Source organism: Sphaerodactylus townsendi, linkage group LG01 (genome assembly GCF_021028975.2).
Source record: "Sphaerodactylus townsendi isolate TG3544 linkage group LG01, MPM_Stown_v2.3, whole genome shotgun sequence".
Lineage (NCBI taxonomy): Eukaryota > Metazoa > Chordata > Lepidosauria > Squamata > Sphaerodactylidae > Sphaerodactylus > Sphaerodactylus townsendi.
This window is the reverse complement of record NC_059425.1, coordinates 14,301,495-14,319,858: the sequence shown is the minus strand read 5'-3', so window position 1 is coordinate 14,319,858 and position 18,364 is coordinate 14,301,495. Positions and strand designations below refer to the sequence as shown.

Genomic DNA, 18,364 nt, shown 5'->3' with positions numbered 1-18,364 from the left:
TAGGTGTTTCCTCTTTTTTATTTCTACAGCAACATAATTAAATACAGAGCAAAATTTGCCCCATCCTATTCATTCCCCCCTCCACCCACAGCAGCTACTAAGCCCGCCACTCAAACTCAGCGATGGGTATGACCTTGCACTCTGCCTATGACAAGGGTATTTCCTCGCACGCTGGCAAAGCCCGTGGCCTCTTTGAAGGTGGTCTCCCCATCCGCTGTCATGAGGGAAGCCGGTTTCCTCTCCCCCCCCACCCCATTCTGTACCTTAAGTTTCTTAAATAGTGAGCTATGAACGACAATGGAGAGACGGAGAAAGGGGACCAGATCAGAAGAAACAGGACGACGCCCCTGCGCTTTCGGTAACGGCAAGGAAAGGGGACACACTGCAGCGGGGGCCAGATTTTCCCCACCGCCGGAAGCCCAGCAAAGGACTACGATTCCCATCAGCCCCAGCAAAGGGAGAAACGGCTGCTGCCGAAATTCTCCCAGGCTGAACTGGGAAGAGGCATGGAACCCCAACATGGTATTAAATCAAGAAGCACGTCAGGAGGTTTTCTAAATAAAGGAAAACGGAGGGAAACGCTCTGCGTCGGCCCGAGAACAAAGAATATGAGCGCAAACGTCCTGGTCGTCTGCCCTTTCGCTCCGGATTTAGCAAGGGATCAAACTTTGACCAATTCTTCCCCAAGCGATTGAACAACACAAAGTGTGAAACGTGAGGACACACAAGATGGAGGGTTTGGTGAATCTGTTTCAGCAACTGCTTTGCATAATTATAAGCGGATCCCTGGCTCAAAAGCGGATCCCTGGCTCCCTTCTCCCTGTCCATTCCTGCCCCCTCCCAGGGTCCCTTGCGGACCCGACCCTCCCACACCCAGTCGCTGAGTGCTTGACGGGAAAGGGAGGCTCCAATTCAGGGAGCAGTCTGGGCTCCCCATGGGCTCTCTTGCCTCCACTGTCATTCCACTAAGCCTGTTGTAGAGGAAGGAAGACAGTCATAGGTGTCGAACTCGTGACCCTCCAGATGTCATGGACTACAGTTCCCATCATCCTCTGCCAGCATGATGCTGGCAGGGGATGATGGGAACTGTAGTCCATAACGTATGTAGTCCATAACATCTGGAGGGCCGCGAGTTCGACACCTGCGGAAGATGACAATGTGGGCCCCGGCGAGGTGGGGGCGTGATCTGCTAACAGGGTTCTCCCTAGCCAGTGGCCATGAAATGAGCTCGTGCTGAGGGACAACCCTCCCCCCGAAACCCACAAAAACTGCAGGGGAGGTATGAAGACCACTGTCGAACCCTCAAAGGGGCACCGGAGACAAAGTGGATGTGGGGGGGGGGGCACTGTGTACGGGGGCTGCAAATGAGAATGGGCCATTGATTGGGAGGGATGCGCAAGATAGGAAAATGAGAGGCGAGGATCGGAGCTTGGAAAAGAAACGGTGTCTCCCTGAGACCCAAGCACAAAGCTCTTAAGCAACAGACACACACAAGAAGAGGGTCAGGGGTCCGTGGCTTGCCACATGAATGCTGGGAATTGTAGTTCTTCCTCCTTGGAAGAAGTTCTTTATAGGAGCCTAGTTTCAAACAGCAAGGAAGCAAGCTGGTCTAGATGGAGCTGAGGGTTATGGGATAGGTGCAGCCCTCCAAGTTTCTCCTTCTTCTGTCTGGTGGCCCAAATGGGTCATAGTACTGCTCACCATGAGCACCAAAACCTTTTAAGTTTGGGAAGCTATGCCTGTTGGTTCTTGCTTTCTAGGATGCTGAGAATTCTCCGACACACACACACACGAAACACAACCAAGACCTTTCTCCTACCACCATGCTCATTTCCCCGACCCCAGAACTACAATTCCCAGCATTCCTGGGAAGGAAAAAGCTCCATCCAGCTTGAAAACATACACAGTGTGTACATGTACAAAGAGCGCAAGACAGAGGTCCTCAATAGCCAATCGGAGCAGCCGACCCTTTATGAGAAGCTGTGGAGTGATTCGGGAGAAGAGGGAGGGAGGCCACGTTAGGGGGCCCACTGAGAAAGTCCCTCTCCCAGGAGCGAGGCGCAACAAATGAAGAGCAGCTGCAGCTTCATGCCAGTGACAGAGAGGAAGACGTGGAGGGCGCACATGTGCGCGTGAAGGGGGTACTGGCTCCAGGCAGGGTGAGTCACAATGGCACAGCCCCGCAGAAGAGGCTGCGTGGGGGACTCTCCTGGCGCCGTTGAAGGACATGTGGTCACGATACTGGAGCAGCAAGGCCAACGGGTCTGAGGCGCCCGGGTCTTCACGCTCGAACCTGGGCCGAACAGCTCCTCACGCCAACAAGGAGCTACGTCGAGAGAGGTCTACATTGCTGGCGCTGAGCCCCCGGCTCTCTGATAGACTACTGGAACCCTGGAGGCAGAAAGAAGGGAAGAACAATGACAGATGGTCAATCAGAGTAGCAGAAGTCTCAGATTAGGATTTGGGAGACTTGGATTCGAATCTTGCCTGCCATAAAGCTCTCTAAGTTCCCATAGGCCAGTGATGGCGGACCTTTTTGAGACCGAGTGCCCAAATTGCAACCCAAACCCCACTTATTTATCACAAAGTGCCAACCTGGCAATTTAACCTGAGGTTTGAGTTTAGAAAAAAACAGTTGGCTCTCTCTTCCTCTGCCACACCCACTCGAGCAGGGGCCAGCCTGCTCTAGCTTCCAGCAAGTCCCGCACTGTGCCTCTCTAGCATCTCTGCCTCCTCTGCGCCCCCCGCCCCTCAGGCAACAGCCACTCGGAGCACAGGCATCAGGCCTGCCAGCTGACCAGCCACTCGGAGCACAGGCATGAGGCCTGCCTGCTCACCACGGTGCACGCACGTTGTGCTCAGTGGCCCAAGCCAGCCTAGATGTGTGTGTGGGTGATTTTCTGCCCCCCACAGGACAAACTCTGTGTGAGCGTGCCCACAGCGAGGGCTCCGAGTGCCACCTCTGGCACCCGTGCCATAGGTTCGCCATCAGTGCCATAGGCCTACTCAGTCTCTTTTCGCCCAACCCTCCTTCACTGTGAGGCTAAAAACAGGGAAGGGGGAACCAGGCATGCTGTTCTGAGATCCTTGGAGGAAGGGCCAAAGGAAAGACAGTGTGGAGTAATGGTTGCAGCATTGGATTATGATTTGGGAGAAGGGGGGAAGTGAAGCAGAGGACCAATTTTTTTTTTCCGGCTGCAGACGGCCACCTTCAGCCAAACAGAAGAACAGCATAAAAGGTTTTAATAAGCACAGAAATAAAGTGTGCCTGTTCTGTGACTTCAGTTGAGCTGAAGAGCTAACCCACAGCAGAGTGCTGGGCCTGGATGCTGAGGGAGCCCAGTTCAAATCCCGCCTCTGCCCTTGGTTGGCAGCGAGCCCCTGCTGCTTCACAGTGTGGTCCACCTCGCAGGGGTTGTGTTGGAGGATCAAATGGGACAAGGGAAGAGTTAGACCAGGGGTGTCAAACTCAGTTGTAACGAGGGTCGGATATGACATAAACGTGGCTTGGTTGAGCCGGGGGGGAGGGGGTGCCTGAACTGGTGAACTCACAGCATACTAGGGTGGCACCCTTGAGAGGGCTTATCAGGTCCACGAGCCAGCTGAGGCAACCCCCACCCTGCTCCCGCCCTGGCCTGGCCTGGCGAGCTGGGGTGGGGGGATTATCTCAACTGGCTCATGGGCCTGACAAGCCCCATCAAAGGGCCAGATCCGGCCTGCAGGCTGCATGTTCGGCACCCCTGCGCGAGTCAGTCCGATTTGAGTCCAGCAGCGCCTTAGTGCAAACTGTTCTTGGTAGCGAATCATACGGATCTACGTTTTTCCTTGCACAAAAAGGAAAAACCCTCCCTGCAATTATGGAAGCTAGCAATACCACTGTCGGCCTTAGGTTGCTGCTGCAAAAGGGGCAGTCAGGGGAGGAACGCACAGAAAGGCCGCGGCGTTAGTCTAGTGGGCGTAGGCCAGTTTTTCCCCAGGTGTGACCACACCTGAAGGGAGCACAAAGGATGCTCAGCAAATTCCTCATCTTCCTTCTGTTACCAGCTTAAACATAAACAAACAACCGGGGGCGGGGCGGGGCAGGGCGGGGGGAAGGTGACAGCAGCTGCCAGTTCAGAGCTCATACCTGGCTCGCTTCTTCTTCGACGCTCTTGTTGAGGAAGTTCAGAGAACTGGCTCGCTTCATCCTGCAGGGAGACAAGAGGCAGGATTCTGACTTTGGGACAGAGGAATAAGTGACTCCATCATCAGGGGACTCAAAAACAAAGCGTTTCCTCGCTTGTGGTGCCATTTATGGAGCTTGTTGCGATCAGAAGGAGAGGGCGTGTGACTCAGGGGTAGAGCATGTTCTTTGAGCACAGAAGGTCTAAAGTTTTAGTTACCGGTATTTGATTTACCAGGCTACCCCTCCCCTTTCGGGCTCAGGCAGCTTACAACATGTACATAAAACATAAAATTGTCTAAAAATTGCAATAAATTCCAGTTCCAGTCCCTGGAAAGGCTCTGCAAGCAAGTGATGTAAAAAAACTCAGAGCAGACAAAGAGGACTATGATAGATACGATCTGACTCCGGATAAGGCAGTGCCGCGTGTTCAAGCATGAGGTGGTAACAGCGGAAACTTTTAAGGCAGCGTTTCCAGAAAGGGTTAGACTCGGGGTCTCCAACCTGTGGGCACATTTGGAATTTTGAGAGGGGGGTGGTGTGTGCCACTCCAAAATGGCTGGCACAGGATGGGGAGGAAAACCCAAAATGGCTGCCATAGGTGGTACAGCCACTACATTCCTCACCTCCTGGGGAGAAGGAAAGCTTGAAGGGGAAATGGAACCAGACATGAAGGAAAAGTCAGGTACTTACCAGTCCCTCCTGATCTTCCAAATGAAAACCCCATAATTTGAACAAGGGCAGCCAATCATAAGTCCTGCCTTGCATTTTCTGAAAAGCTTGGAAGGGAAGTAGTGAGGGGTGCCACAGTGCGCTCAGGCACTGAGTTGGGTTACCCTGGATGATATATTTATTTTATCTATAATTGAATTTATAGGCCATCATTCCCCTGATGGCATTTAGGCAGCTTTATGAGAGAACATGGGTTTTAGCACTGCCCTTAGCCTAAATGGAACCTCCATGAATTTTGTGTGTTGGGGGCAGTGGTGGGATCCAAAAATTTTAGTAACAGGTTCCCATGGTGGTGGGATTCAAACTGTGGCGTAGCGCCAATGGGGCTGGGCGGGGCACGGCGGGGGCGTGGCCAGGCATTTCAGGGGCGGGGCATTCCTGGGCGGAGCTGTGGCAAGGACGCAGCCGCTGTGCCGGTCCTTGGGCGGGAAACGAATGCACGCAGGCGCAGGCTGCCACGCACGCCGGTGCACCTCCTGCTAGACTGCTTCAAGTACTGTGTGCTACTGCTGAGAGGAGGGGCGTAACTAAGGCAAAAATCACGTGGCAAAATCACCAATTAGTAACCCCCTCTCGGCACACACAAATAATTAGTAACCTACTCTCGGGAACCTGTGAGAACCTGCTGGATCCCACCTGTTTATACCCCACCTTTCCCTCCTGTAAGGAGACTCAAGGTGGCTTATAAACTCCTTTCCCTTCTGGTTCACCAGGTAAGCCTCTGCCACTCAGGTGGAGGAATGGGAAATCAAACCTGGTTCTCCAGGTTAGAAGAGGGAAGGCTTTCCTTTTCTGCTCCCCCTTCGACATTCACGCAGAAGCAGTGGTTGGCCACCAAAGGGACCTGAACACCGGATTACGTGCACCGCCAACCTAATCTGCAAAACAGCATAAGCCAGCCAGCATAATCTGCAAAACAGCATAAGCCATCCAAACAGCATAAGCCAGCCAAGGGCAGCATTTCTTCTCGATTGCTCGCAAAGCCCAGCCTGACACCCGGCCAGCACTCACCCTGGGTTTCGGGGCTCTTGCGGGCTGCTCCCCTGCAGCTTCTTCACCAGCATCTCGCTGCTGCGCCGCAGGGCGTCGCGCAGTTTCCCAAAGGAGCCGCTGCGCCGCGAAAAAACCCCCGGAGCCAGACTGGAAGGGAGAGGAAAGCATGAAAGCGTCTCGGCACGGTCATGGAAAATGAACGTTATTATCGGGCGGAGGAAAATGGCTGAACAGAGATTGCTTCTGTTTATATCTTCGGCTCTAACCCAAGGAGCAAAGGTGGGTAACAAGGCTGCGTGGGGGACCCCTCCGCACACCCAGAATAGTGCATTTTCAATCCATCTTCAGTGCACTTTTCAGCTGTGCGGAATAGCAAAATCCACTTGCAAACAATTGTGAAACTGGACTGAAAGTGCTTTATTCTGCATGTGCAGAAAGGGCCCAAATCACACCGGCCCTTGGTTAAACCATCAGCTGGCTGTGTATTTGACCGCAAAGAGCGGTTTTCAACAGGAAGGTATTAGTCTGCTCCTGGAAAATATTTAGACTTTATGATCTGGGGGGCGGTGCCCAGAAGAAGGGAATTCCATACAAGTGACAGCTATTTGAGAACCTTCTTCTCTACCTTAAAGAAGTCTCAACGTGGCTTACAATCGCCTTTGACGCACCCACCCCCCCCCACAACAGACATTTTGAAAAGCAGGTGGGGCTTTGAGAATTCTGAGAGAACTGTGACTGACCCAAGGTCACCCAGCAGGCTTCATGTGGAGGAGTGGGGAATCAAACCAGTTCTCCAGATTAGAGTCTCATGTACAGGAGCAGGGAATTGAACCCGGTTCTCCAGGTTAGGAGGCACCTCCTAGACTCTCCCATGCACAACAAACACTGTTCCCTGGTGTACTGTGATAATGCCAGTCAAGGAAATCTAACACATGCCCTCTGGTAAGCTACATCTTCAAGGAAGAGCAAACAGTCCTGTCCCCTTCACCCCCACCCCGAGACCTGCTGCCTCTTACCCCTGACCACTCTGCTGCCCCCTCTTCTGGTTCAGCCCCGTTTTCGCACTTATTGGAACCGGAAGCCCCCTCACGGGTTGACCGATGTTCCGAGCGGTTCCCGTCCTTTAACAGTTCCACCACTTTGCTCTGGTTGATGGCGTCCATGCCCTGGTGGAAGAAGAACATAAGAACATAAGAACTAGCCTGCTGGATCAGACCAGAGTCCATCTAGTCCAGCTCTCTGCTACTCGCAGTGGCCCACCAGGTACCTTTGGGAGCTCACATGCAGGATGTGAAAGCAATGGCCTTCTGCTGCTGCTGCTCCCGAGCACCTGGTCTGCTAAGCCATTTGCAATCTCAGATCAAGGAGAATAGATCGACTTCTCCTCCATCAATCTGTCCAAGCCCTTTTTAAAGCTATCCAGGTTAGTGGCCATCACCACCTCCTGTGGCAGCATATTCCAAACACCAATCACACGTTGCATGAAGAAGTGTTTCCTTTTATTAGTCCTAATTCTTCCCCCCAGCATTTTCAATGGATGCCCCCTGGTATTAGCCCAGGAAAAGAAAGTGCAGAAGGATCTAAGGGTCAAGATCTGGCAGAGCAGGGGGTTAGGGGAACTATCACAGAGTCCGACGTAAGTGGGGGGGAAAAAACAATCTGAAATTTATTGTTAAAGGCTTTCGTGACCGGAATCAGACCAGGGTGTTGTGGCGTTTCCGGGTTGTATGGCCATGTTCTGGTAGCATTTGCTCCATAAGATGCCAGCCACAGATGCAGGCGAAGCGTCAAGGAGAAAATGCTACCAGAACACAGCCATACAAGCCAGAAATCCCACAACACCCTGGTCTGAATTTTTTTCTGGCACATACTAATTTGGGGGAGGGCGGTATAAAAGTGGAACAAATAAAATAAATAAATAAATAAATAAATATTTTCATCCCCTCCTGTCTCGACAAAGAACAGGGGAAGGTTCTCAGCGTGTTGCTGATTGCCATGGGGAGAAACATTTTACTCACAATAGATGATCTAGTTATACATGGCTGTTTGTGGCCCATAGTATTTTTATGGGCTCGTTCCCCCACTGCTGGGATGACGTTGCCTGTCTCGGCGAATCACGGCACTCACCTGCTTGCGGGTTTTCAGGGCGCACTCCTCCAGTGTCTCCGCAGCCTCCAGCTTGCCCTGGCGTCGGTAGAGAGCCCCCAGGCTTTTCAGAGTTGTATTGACCGTGGGGCTGCAGGAAAGGTAGAGAAGTCAGTATCATCAGCAACGCCCCATTCTTTGTGACCAGGCCACTGAACAGACTTTTTTGGAACTCGAAAAAGATGTCCGCCCACAACCAGTTGTGTGTGTGTGTAAAGTGCTGTCGCATTGCATCTGAATTATGGTGACCCAGTGGGTTTTCAAGGCAAGTGAATAAGAGAGGTGGTTTGCCTTTGCCTTCCTCTGTGCAGCAACTCTGGACTCCCTTTGTGGTCTCCATCCAAGTTCTGGTCAGTGCTGACCCTACTTAGCTTGTGAGATCTGATGAGATTGTCCAGGTCAGGGCCTCAATCAGCTAGGCAGCAGGGCTGTCCAGGTCAAGGCCTCAATCAGCTAGGCAGCAGGGCTGTCTAGGTCAAGGCCTCAATCAGCTAGGCAGTAGGGCTGTCCAGGTCCAGGCCTCAATCAGCTAGGCAGCAGGGCTGTCCAGGTCAAGGCCTCAATCAGCTAGGCAGCAGGGCTGTCCAGGTGAGGGCCTCAATCAGCTAGGCAGCAGGGCTGTCCAGGTCAGGGCCTCAATCAGCTAGGCAGCAGGGCTGTCCAGGTCAAGGCCTCAGTCAGCTAGACAGCAGGGCTGTCCAGGTCAGGGCCTCAATCAGCTAGGCAGCAGGGCTTCCAGGTCAGGGCCTCAATCAGATAGGCAGCAGGGCTGTCCAGGTCAGGGCCTCAATCAGATAGGCAGCAGGGCTGTCCAGGTCAGGGCCTCAATCAGATAGGCAGCAGGGCTGTCTAGGTCAAGGCCTCAGTCAGCTAGGCAGCAGGGCTGTCCAGGTCAAGGCCTCAATCAGCTAGGCAGCAGGGCTGTACAAGTCAGGGCCTCAATCAGCTAGGCAGCAGGGCTGTCCAGGTCAAGGCCTCAATCAGCTAGGCAGCAGGGCTGTCCAGGTCAAGGCCTCAATCAGCTAGGCAGCAGGGCTGTCCAGGTCAAGGCCTCAATCAGCTAGGCAGCAGGGCTGTCCAGGTCAGGGCCTCAGTCAGCTAGACAGCAGGGCTGTCCAGGTCAAGGCCTCAATCAGCTAGGCAGCAGGGCTGTCCAGGTCAGGGCCTCAATCAGCTAGGCAGCAGGGCTGTCCAGGTCAAGGCCTCAATCAGCTAGGCAGCAGGGCTGTACAAGTCAGGGCCTCAATCAGCTAGGCAGCAGGGCTGTCCAGGTCAAGGCCTCAATCAGCTAGGCAGCAGGGCTGTCCAGGTCAAGGCCTCAATGAGCTGGGCAGCAGGGCTGTCCAGGTCAAGGCCTCAATCAGCTAGGCAGCAGGGCTGTCCAGGTCAGGGCCTCAGTCAGCTAGACAGCAGGGCTGTCCAGGTCAAGGCCTCAATCAGCTAGGCAGCAGGGCTGTCCAGGTCAAGGCCTCAATCAGCTAGGCAGCAGGGCTGTCCAGGTCAAGGCCTCAATCAGCTAGGCAGCAGGGCTGTCCAGGTCAGGGCCTCAATCAGCTAGGCAGCTGATAGTACTTGGATGGCAGACTCCCAAAGAAGTCCAGGATTGCTATGCAGAGGAGGGGAATGGCAAACTGCCTTCGTTACCCTTGTGCCTTAAAAACCCATGAGGGGTCACCATAAATCAATTGTGATGATGGCACTTTTCCCCAACACCAAATCTGCAACAGGTTTTCCTTTCATAGGTTACTGATAAATACATACACAACATTTTGTAAACATCTAGCTCCCTGTTTCATTTTCAGAAAGAAGATAAAGAAAAAACACCCCCCTTCCAGCAGAAGGGTAGTTGCAAATGTGACATGGTTTTGCTAATGTAGAAGAGTAGTAGTTTGGATTTATACCCCCCCCCTTTCCTGTAGGAAGACTCAAGGTGGCTTACAAGCTCCTTTCCCCTTCTCTCCCCACAACAGACACCTGGTGAGGTAGTGGGAGCTGAGAGAGTTCCGAAGAACTGTGACTGGCCCATGGTGTTTTTTTAAATAATTTTTTAAATTGTATAGTACAGTGATGGCGAACCTATGGCACGGGTGCCAGAGGTGGCACTCAGAGAGTTCGTCTTGTGGGGGGTGGAAAATCACCTCCCCACACACACACATCTAGGCTGGCCTGGGCCACTGAGCACAACATGCGCGCACCGCAGTGAGCAGTGAGGACTTGGCTGGCGGGTCTGGTGCCTGTGCTCTGGGTGGCTGCTGCCCGAGGGGGGGGCGCGCAGAGGAGGCAGAGATGCTAGAGAGACACAGAGCAGTGCATGCGGGACTTGCTGGAGGCTAGAGCAGGCTGGCCCCTGCTCGAGCGGGTGGGGTGGAGGAAAAGGGAGCCAACCGTTTTTTTCTAAACTAAAACCTCAGCATTCAGGTTAAATTGCCAGGTTGGTACTTTGTGATAAATAAGATGGGTTTGGGTTGCAATTTGGGCACTTGGTCTCAAAAAGGTTCGCCACCACAGGTACAGTATAATTATGTAACAGATACATACAATGCATTTAATCAAACTATACATTACTCCCTTTCCCCCCTTCTTCTTTCACGTTTATTCAAGAAAGCAGCAGAAAGTTAAGAACATAAGAACATAAGAACAAGCCAGCTGGATCAGACCAAAGTCCATCTAGTCCAGCTCTCTGCTTCTCGCAGTGCCCCACCAGGTGCCTTTGGGAGCTCACATGTAGGATGTGAACGCAATGGCCTTCTGCGGCTGTTGCTCCCGATCACCTGGTCTGTTAAGGCATTTGCAATCTCAGATCAAGGAGGATCAAGATTGGTAGCCATAAATCGACTTCTCCTCCATAAATCTGTCCAAGCCCCTTTTAAAGCTATCCAGGTTAGTGGCCATCACCACCTCCTGTGGCAGCATATTCCAAACACCAATCACACGTTGCATGAAGAAGTGTTTCCTTTTATTAGTCCTCATTCTTCCCCCCAGCATTTTCAATGAATGCCCCCTGGTTCTAGTATTGTGAGAAAGAGAGAAAAATTTCTCTCTGTCAACATTTTCTACCCCATGCATAATTTTATAGACTTCAATCATATCCCAACAACGACATCTCCCTCCAAACTAAAGAGTCCCAAACGCTGCAGCCTCTCCTCATAGGGAAGGTGCTCCAGTCCCTCAATCATCCTTGTTGCCCTTCTCTGCACTTTTTCTATCTCTTCAATATCCTTTTTGAGATGCGGCGACCAGAACTGGACACAGTACTCCAAGTGCGGTCGCACCACTGCTTTATATAAGGGCATGACAATCTTTGCAGTTTTATTCCCAATTCCTTTCCTAATTATCCCCAGCATAGAGTTTGCCTTTTTTACAGCTGCCATGCATTGAGTTGACATTCCCATGGAACTATCAACTAAGACGCCTAAATCCCTTTCCTGGTCTGTGACTGATAGCACTGACCCCTGTAGCGTGTATGTGAAGTTTGGATTTTTTGCCCCTATGTGCATCACTTTACATTTTGCTACATTGAACTGCATTTGCCATTTCTGAGCCCACTCACCTAATTTATCAAGGTCCGCTTGGAGCTCTTCGCAATCCTTTGTGGTTCTCACCACCCTACATTCATTCTTCGTATTTTTTTCTCCCATAATTCTTTGTTAAATCCGGCTTCTCTCATCCAGTTCTCAAAAGCTGACCATATCTTCATAATGTCTCTTAATTTTTCTTGCCATAACATATTTTTTGTCATCATCACAAAAATTTCCAGCTGTATTTGTTCCCATACATATTCCAACCATTTTGAGATTGCCCATTTCTTTTTCTCTTTCCATCCCTATGCAATCACCGCATGTGCAGCTCTAATCATAATTTTGTATGTTGGTTCATAACTTGTACTCACCTTCTTTTCTTCAATTATACCTGCCGTTAATAAATCTTTATTTGACTGGCCCATGGTCACCCAGCAGGAACGTAGGAGTGTGAAAACACATCTGGTGCACCAGATAAGCCTCCTCCGCTCAGGTGGAGGAGTGGAGACTCAACCCCGGTTCTCTGGACTAGAATCCACCTGCTCTTCACCACTACAATGCGCTGGCTCTCAGTGTAGGAGGAGGCAAGGTAAGCAACCTGTGCTCACATCTTGCCTTGAATACCTGGCCGTTGGGGCACCACAAACTGGTTCTGACTCGACGGCACAATGTTTCCTCATCACGCTAATGCAGCTGGAACCCCTGCCATCCACCATAAATCAGTCACTGACTCAGAGCATCTTTCCTTGGCTGATGAAAGAGCTATTTTCTAATATGTGCTAAGAAAAGGTAACTGAGAGAGGCTCCACCCATCTGTGGTCTGGCTGTAGAATGGAGACAGTGCCGGTCGCTTTCGTTGATAAGCTGTTTGAAGACCCACAAAGGCTGAGCTTGGAGTTGGTTTCTTCAGCAGCCGAGATGGTTCACCAGCCACCTTGTCAAAACATCTGGCCCTAGACATAGGTATTCACTGATGTGCTTTGGACCACATGAGATTGTCCATTATGGGCCAGACTCAAGAAGAAGAAGAGTTTGGATTTGTACCCCACCTTTCTCTCCAGTAAGGAGACTCAAGGTGGCTTACAAGCTCCTTTCCCTTCCTCTCCCCACAACAGGCACCTGGGGAGGCAGGTGGGACTGAGAGAGTTCTGAGAGAACTGTGACTAGCCCAAGGTCACCCAGCAGGAATGCAGGAGTGCAGAAACACACCTGGTGCACCAGATAAGCCTCTGCCACTCAGGTGGAGGAGGGGGAATCAAACCCAGTTTTCTCCAGGTTAGAATCCACCTGTTCTTGAGCACTACACTACGCTGTCTCTCTCAAGAGGACACTTTTGGAGGGTGGCTGTATCTGGGAGGGACATGCCCGTTTTATACCCCCATGCTCTTTTATCTCTAAAGCCCTTGGGAGAGCTCATTCACGGTTTCGGAGTTGCGTCAGCAATGTGCCAACGACACACACTTTGCCATTATGGTTCCACAGGCCTTGGTGCCACCGTGCCACTGGTGCCACTGTAGAGATCCCCAGCCAGGGCCAGGCCGCCGTGCTTAAGCAGCTAAGGTGAACAAGTGGAAACTGGACCCTGACAAGATGATAATATCCAAGGCCAAAGTCGCTGCGGTTCCCACTTCAGACGGGGTTCAGCTGATCTTCACCGATTCAGTTAGAGTCCGAGGGTTATACCAAATATCGAGCATTGCTGCTGGATAAACAAGTTAATTCAGCTGCAAACAACCCCCTTGTAAAGAAAACATATTTTAACATCATTCTATTAAGCTGACATAACTGTAGCAGTATTTCATAGGTGTCAAACTCGCGGCCCTCCAGATGTTATGGACTACAGTTCCCATAATCCCCGCCAGCATTTTGCTGGCAGGGGATGATGGGAACTGTAGTCCATAACATCTGGAGGGCTGCGAGTTTCACACCTGTGCCATATTTGAGTGATCTGTCTGTTCATTTATTGCAGCAAACTCAGCTGTAGCGATGGGCCTTTCATCTGCCAAAGTCATCAGGACCTCAAAACAAGTTACCTGGGAGAGCATTCCTTCTGCAACTTTGAACCCGATTTCACCTGCCAACTGTTTGGATAACAAGATTTGCTTTGGCTGATTTGGAGAGGCACTCCTGTTGGTTGGGGGGGTGTCAGATGGGTTAGAGTTTGGCTATATTAGTTGTAACATGCTATTGAGGGAGTTGTCTATCTTGCTGCTTTTTGGCGGGTCATTCTGTGACGCTGTATCTGGGATCATTGCTTGGACTGAATTTTGCACTCTCTTGAACTCTGATCCCGACTTCAGAAAACACCGCTTGCTACACGGAAACAAGGCAACGCGGGAATGAATCCCTCTGGTTTGATTCTATTAGGACTCTGCTTTATCATTTTAGCCGCTATTTTCCAATTTGTTTTTTTGCGCTTTCTGCACCTGTAGTTATCGGGGGCATTGAACTTTTCTTTTTTAATAAATCAAAAATATTCTTTATTCATTTTTGCGCAAAGTGTTTGATTTAGAGCAAGAGCCCACAAGTTATGCGGTCCTGGGTGAGTATTCGGGAACCTTGACACTTCATTTATCCTCGAGAACGACTTCCGACACTGAGCTGGGTGAGCCACCCACAAGGATCCAGGACTCTGTGACTTCAAGGCTAGACTGCTTTCACACAGGCTTTGGGGGTGTTTCCCAGGCTACGTGGCTGTGGTCTGGTAGATTTTGCTCCTATCATTTCATCCGCATCTACAGCTGGCGTCTTCAGAGGCATGTCACAGTAAGGTGAGTTTCTCTCCAGGGCACAGTGTGGAGTGTTTTATTTTGTTGGGTATTTGTTTTGTCCACCTTTGAAGTGGGATGAAGAGCATTTGCATGCGTCCAGGTGGAGTTCGTCCTCGTGGCTTGAATGTGCGTGATCCATCTCAGAAATAGGAATGAGGTGTGTGTGTGTTTGTGTGAAGGTGTTTACAGCATCAGCTGGATTGTTGAAGGGAGTTTGAAAAGTCATCGGGTTTTGGTTTTGGTGGTTTTTAGTACCAGTAACCAGGTTTTGTTGACTTTCTCTTCCTGTTTTGTTGAAACTATCTCGGTGTTTGTGGATTTCAAGAGCAGCAGTGGCGTAGGGGTTAAGAGCAGGTGTACTCTAATCTGGAGGAACCAGGTTTGATTCCCTGCTCTGCCACCTGAGCTGTGGAGGCTTATCTGGGGAATTCAGATTAGTCTGTACACTATCCAACTCTTCTTCTTCTTCTCTGTCTAGTCTGAAATTCACATGCTCCACATGCATCGGCCCATGAAGACAACTGAGGGTACAGAACGCCTCGGCATGTTCACTATCAGCAGCTTGACACAGCATGCACGTGACATGAGAACATAAGAACATAAGAAATAGCCTGCTGGATCAAACCGGAGTCCATCTAGTCCAGCATTCTGCTACTCGCAATGGCCCACCAGGTGCCTTTGGGAGCTCACATGTAGGATGTGAAAGCAAGGGCCTGCTGCTGCTGCTGCTCCTGAGCACCTGGTCTGCTAAGGCATTTGCAATCTGAGATCAAGGAGGATCAAGATTGGTAGCCATAGATTGACTTCTCCTCCATAAATCTGTCCAAGCCCTTTTTAAAGCTATCCAGGTTAGTGGCCATCACCACCTCCTGTGGCAGCATATTCCAAACACCAATCACACGTTGCGTGAAGAAGTGTTTCCTTTTATTAGTCCTAACTCTTCCCCCCAGCATTTTCAATGGATGCCCCCTGGTTCTAGTATTGTGAGAAAGAGAGAAAAATTTCTCTCTGTCAACATTTTCTACCCCATGCATAATTTTGTAGACTTCAATCCTATCCCCCCTCAGACGCCTCCTCTCCAAACTAAAGAGTCCCAAACGCTGCAGCCTCTCCTCATAGGGAAGGTGCTCCAGTCCTTCAATCATCCTCGTTGCCCTTCTCTGCACTTTTTCTATCTCTTCGATGTCCTTTTTGAGATGTGGCGACCAGAACTGAACACAGTTTTGTACATGTACTCAGCAATTTGCTCCGTTGGTGACTGAGCAGTTGCTGGGTCCAAGCCAAGGTGCTGCTTAGCGCACGCAAATCCTTTCATGGCTTGGGACCCACGTTTCTGCAGGAACACTTTTTGAAGGTGACACCTTGCAAATGAGTAAGATCAGCAACTTACCCCTACTTGACTATTATCTGTCGTGGTTCCCACTTGGTGGAACACGCTGTTTGAGTAGATTAGGAAGGTTCCTGAGCTACTAGCATTCCACATCTGAAATTTTAGGCACGATACGTTGTAGACCTAATACTGTTTGTATTGCCTTGTTGCCTAACTGTATAATCCAGTTTTATCCCTTCATGGTCTGCGCTTTAATAGTCTCCTGCATTGTTCTTCTTTCGTGATTCTCCTTTAGTGCGTGCGCTGCACTGTTTTCAGGACCTTGTCTTCCAATTTTGCAACCTGGCACTGTTCACAGAACGCAGTGCCCTATTCTCATTGCCTCGGTTTTTAATTACGTAATCCGCTTTGATTCTCAGCTAGAGGCAGATATACAAATAAAGTAAGCAAATAAGAACTTGCTTCCATTTAGAGAGGCGGGATGGCAGAGGGAATGTCCTGATCCAAATAATTCCCCTCCTTAAGGCATTTATTTCATTTACACCTCATCCAAGTTTCCAGCCCTGATTCAATTTAGGAACATCCTGTCCATGCAGATTGCTTTCTCTATCCCCAGTGGAGGTGGATGAAGCAGTGGAAAAAGAAGAAGAATTTTATCTGTACCTTACTTTTCTCTACGGCAAGTAGTCTCAAAGTGGCTTATAACTCCTTCCCTTCCTCTCCCCGCAACTGCCACCGTGTGAGGTAGGCGGGGCTGAGGGAGTTCTGAGAGAACTGGCTCAAGGTCACCTAACAGCAGAGGTGGGTTCCAGCAGGTTCTCAACAGTTCCTGAGAGTGGGTTACTAATTATTTGTGCGTGCCAAAAGGGGGTTACTAATTGGGTCCGCTTTTCCGTCTCCACGCCCTCACCTCCCCCTCTCGTCTTCTTTCTCGTAGCCCAGAGTTTGCCGGCTAGTAAGAGGAGGGACCCTTTAACTACTGTTGGGTCCAGGGGACTCTTTACTTGCTTGGTAGGCTATTTATTTTGGCACTCTGTTCATTTTATGATAAATTGTGATTTATCATGATGCTTGGCCACTTAAAAGCTCTGTATTCCTGTATGTGAGAATGTTATGCTAATCTGTGTCTCTAATCCTGGATTAATTAATGTGAAATATTTGCAGAATATACAGTATGGATTGCGAATTCTAGAATATAGTTCAGAATATAGTTAACAAACAGTGGGAATGGTGAATCTTCACTAAACTGTAGTGACCACTCATGATTTCACAGTTGGCATAAAGTCCTGTTTCCTATGTGGCTGGTTAGTGAAGGTAGAAAACGGGATAATTCTCCCTGTTGGGCTGTTTTAAAAACATGTTTTAGAAATATGGTGAAGTTCCTTGTGTAAGGAAAGTGTCCTTCTTTTGATTTCTAGAAACAAAATTAAGTATTTGACAGTATTAAGTATTTGACAGGCAGTCAATTAGAGTAGAAGTAGTTGTTTCTGTTGGCAGTAGACAATAGGACTTGCTATAACAAGTTTAAATTATGGACAGAAAGATACCAGCTGGAAATTAGGAACTTTTTTTACAGTAAGAGTTTTTTACAGTAACAGAGAAATTATTAATGCCCTGCCCCCGTCGTGCCCAGCCACGCCTCCGTCGTGCCCCGCCCAGCCCCATTGGCTTTAATACGCCACTGTTTGAATCCCACCACCATGGGAACCTGTTACTAAAATTTTTGGATCCCACCACTGCCTAACAGGCTTTCTGTGTAGGAGTGGGGAAACAAATCCAGTTCACCAGGTAAGACTCAGCCACTCATGTGGAGGAGAGGGGAATCAAATCAAAGTTAGCTATCATTTCTGAACAGGGCAGGCAGTTCTTTCTATTAACTAACAGTGGTGGTGGACAGGGAGATTAATAATAAATTGGAAAGAACAGCCACACTGTGGGAGGGGAGGGGTTAACAACACTGCAGGACTAAACTCAACACATTTTGCCACTCACCTATGCATGTGTGTGTTACAAAAAGTCGTCAGCCAGAGTCTGGGAACCACGCAGGGTTTTCCAGGCAAGAGATATTGGGAGGGGGTTTGCCACTGCCTGCCTCTGCACTGGCTGAGAGAATTCTGAGAGAACTGCGACTGGCCCAAGGTCACTCAGCAGGCTTCATGTGGAGGAGAGGGGAATCGAACCCAGTTCTCCTGATTAGAGTCCTCCACTCTTGCCCCTGCATCGCTCTGGCTCTTACCTGTCTACTTTGCAGGCTTTGTACCAGCTTCCATACTCCCCACAGGGGGCGCTGTCCTTCTCCCGGCGCTTATCCTGCAAGGAGCACCGAGGAAACGTTAAGGGTCCGGGTGGCCTTGGCTTGTCCCCTGGAGTTCCACACCAGAGCCCCCCGGTTCCCATCTCTGCCCCAAGAAGTACCTTGCTCTCCTCTCGCTCTTCAGCGTGCATCCAGATTGGCTTGTTGTCTCCTGCAGAGAAGGAAGAAGAAGAAGAGTTTGGATTTATATCCCTCCTTTCTCTCCTGTAAGGAGACTCACAGAGGCTGACAATCTCTTTCCCTTCCTCCCTATGCCCAACAAACACCCTGTGAGGTGGGTGGGGATGAAAGAGCTCTGAAGAACTGTGACTCGCCCAAGGTCACCCAGCTGGCGTGTGTGGGAGTGCACAGGCTAATCTAGTTCCCCAGATAAGCCTCCACAGCTCAAGCAGCAGAGCA

At 50.3% G+C, this 18,364-nt stretch overlaps 1 protein-coding gene across 1 annotated transcript in view; it reads right to left on the bottom strand.

Moving 5' to 3' along the window:
• The window catches only part of LOC125441137 (kinesin light chain 2-like), a 39,971-nt gene continuing 21,607 nt past the window's right edge, over positions 1 to 18,364 (bottom strand). Inside the window, 8 exon segments of the mRNA XM_048511490.1 lie at positions 1 to 2,391; positions 4,127 to 4,187; positions 5,906 to 6,015; positions 6,017 to 6,034; positions 6,904 to 7,053; positions 8,015 to 8,123; positions 17,888 to 17,961; positions 18,067 to 18,116. Of these exon segments, the coding sequence (XP_048367447.1) occupies positions 2,311 to 2,391; positions 4,127 to 4,187; positions 5,906 to 6,015; positions 6,017 to 6,034; positions 6,904 to 7,053; positions 8,015 to 8,123; positions 17,888 to 17,961; positions 18,067 to 18,116 (653 nt within the window). The 3' untranslated portion in view covers positions 1 to 2,310.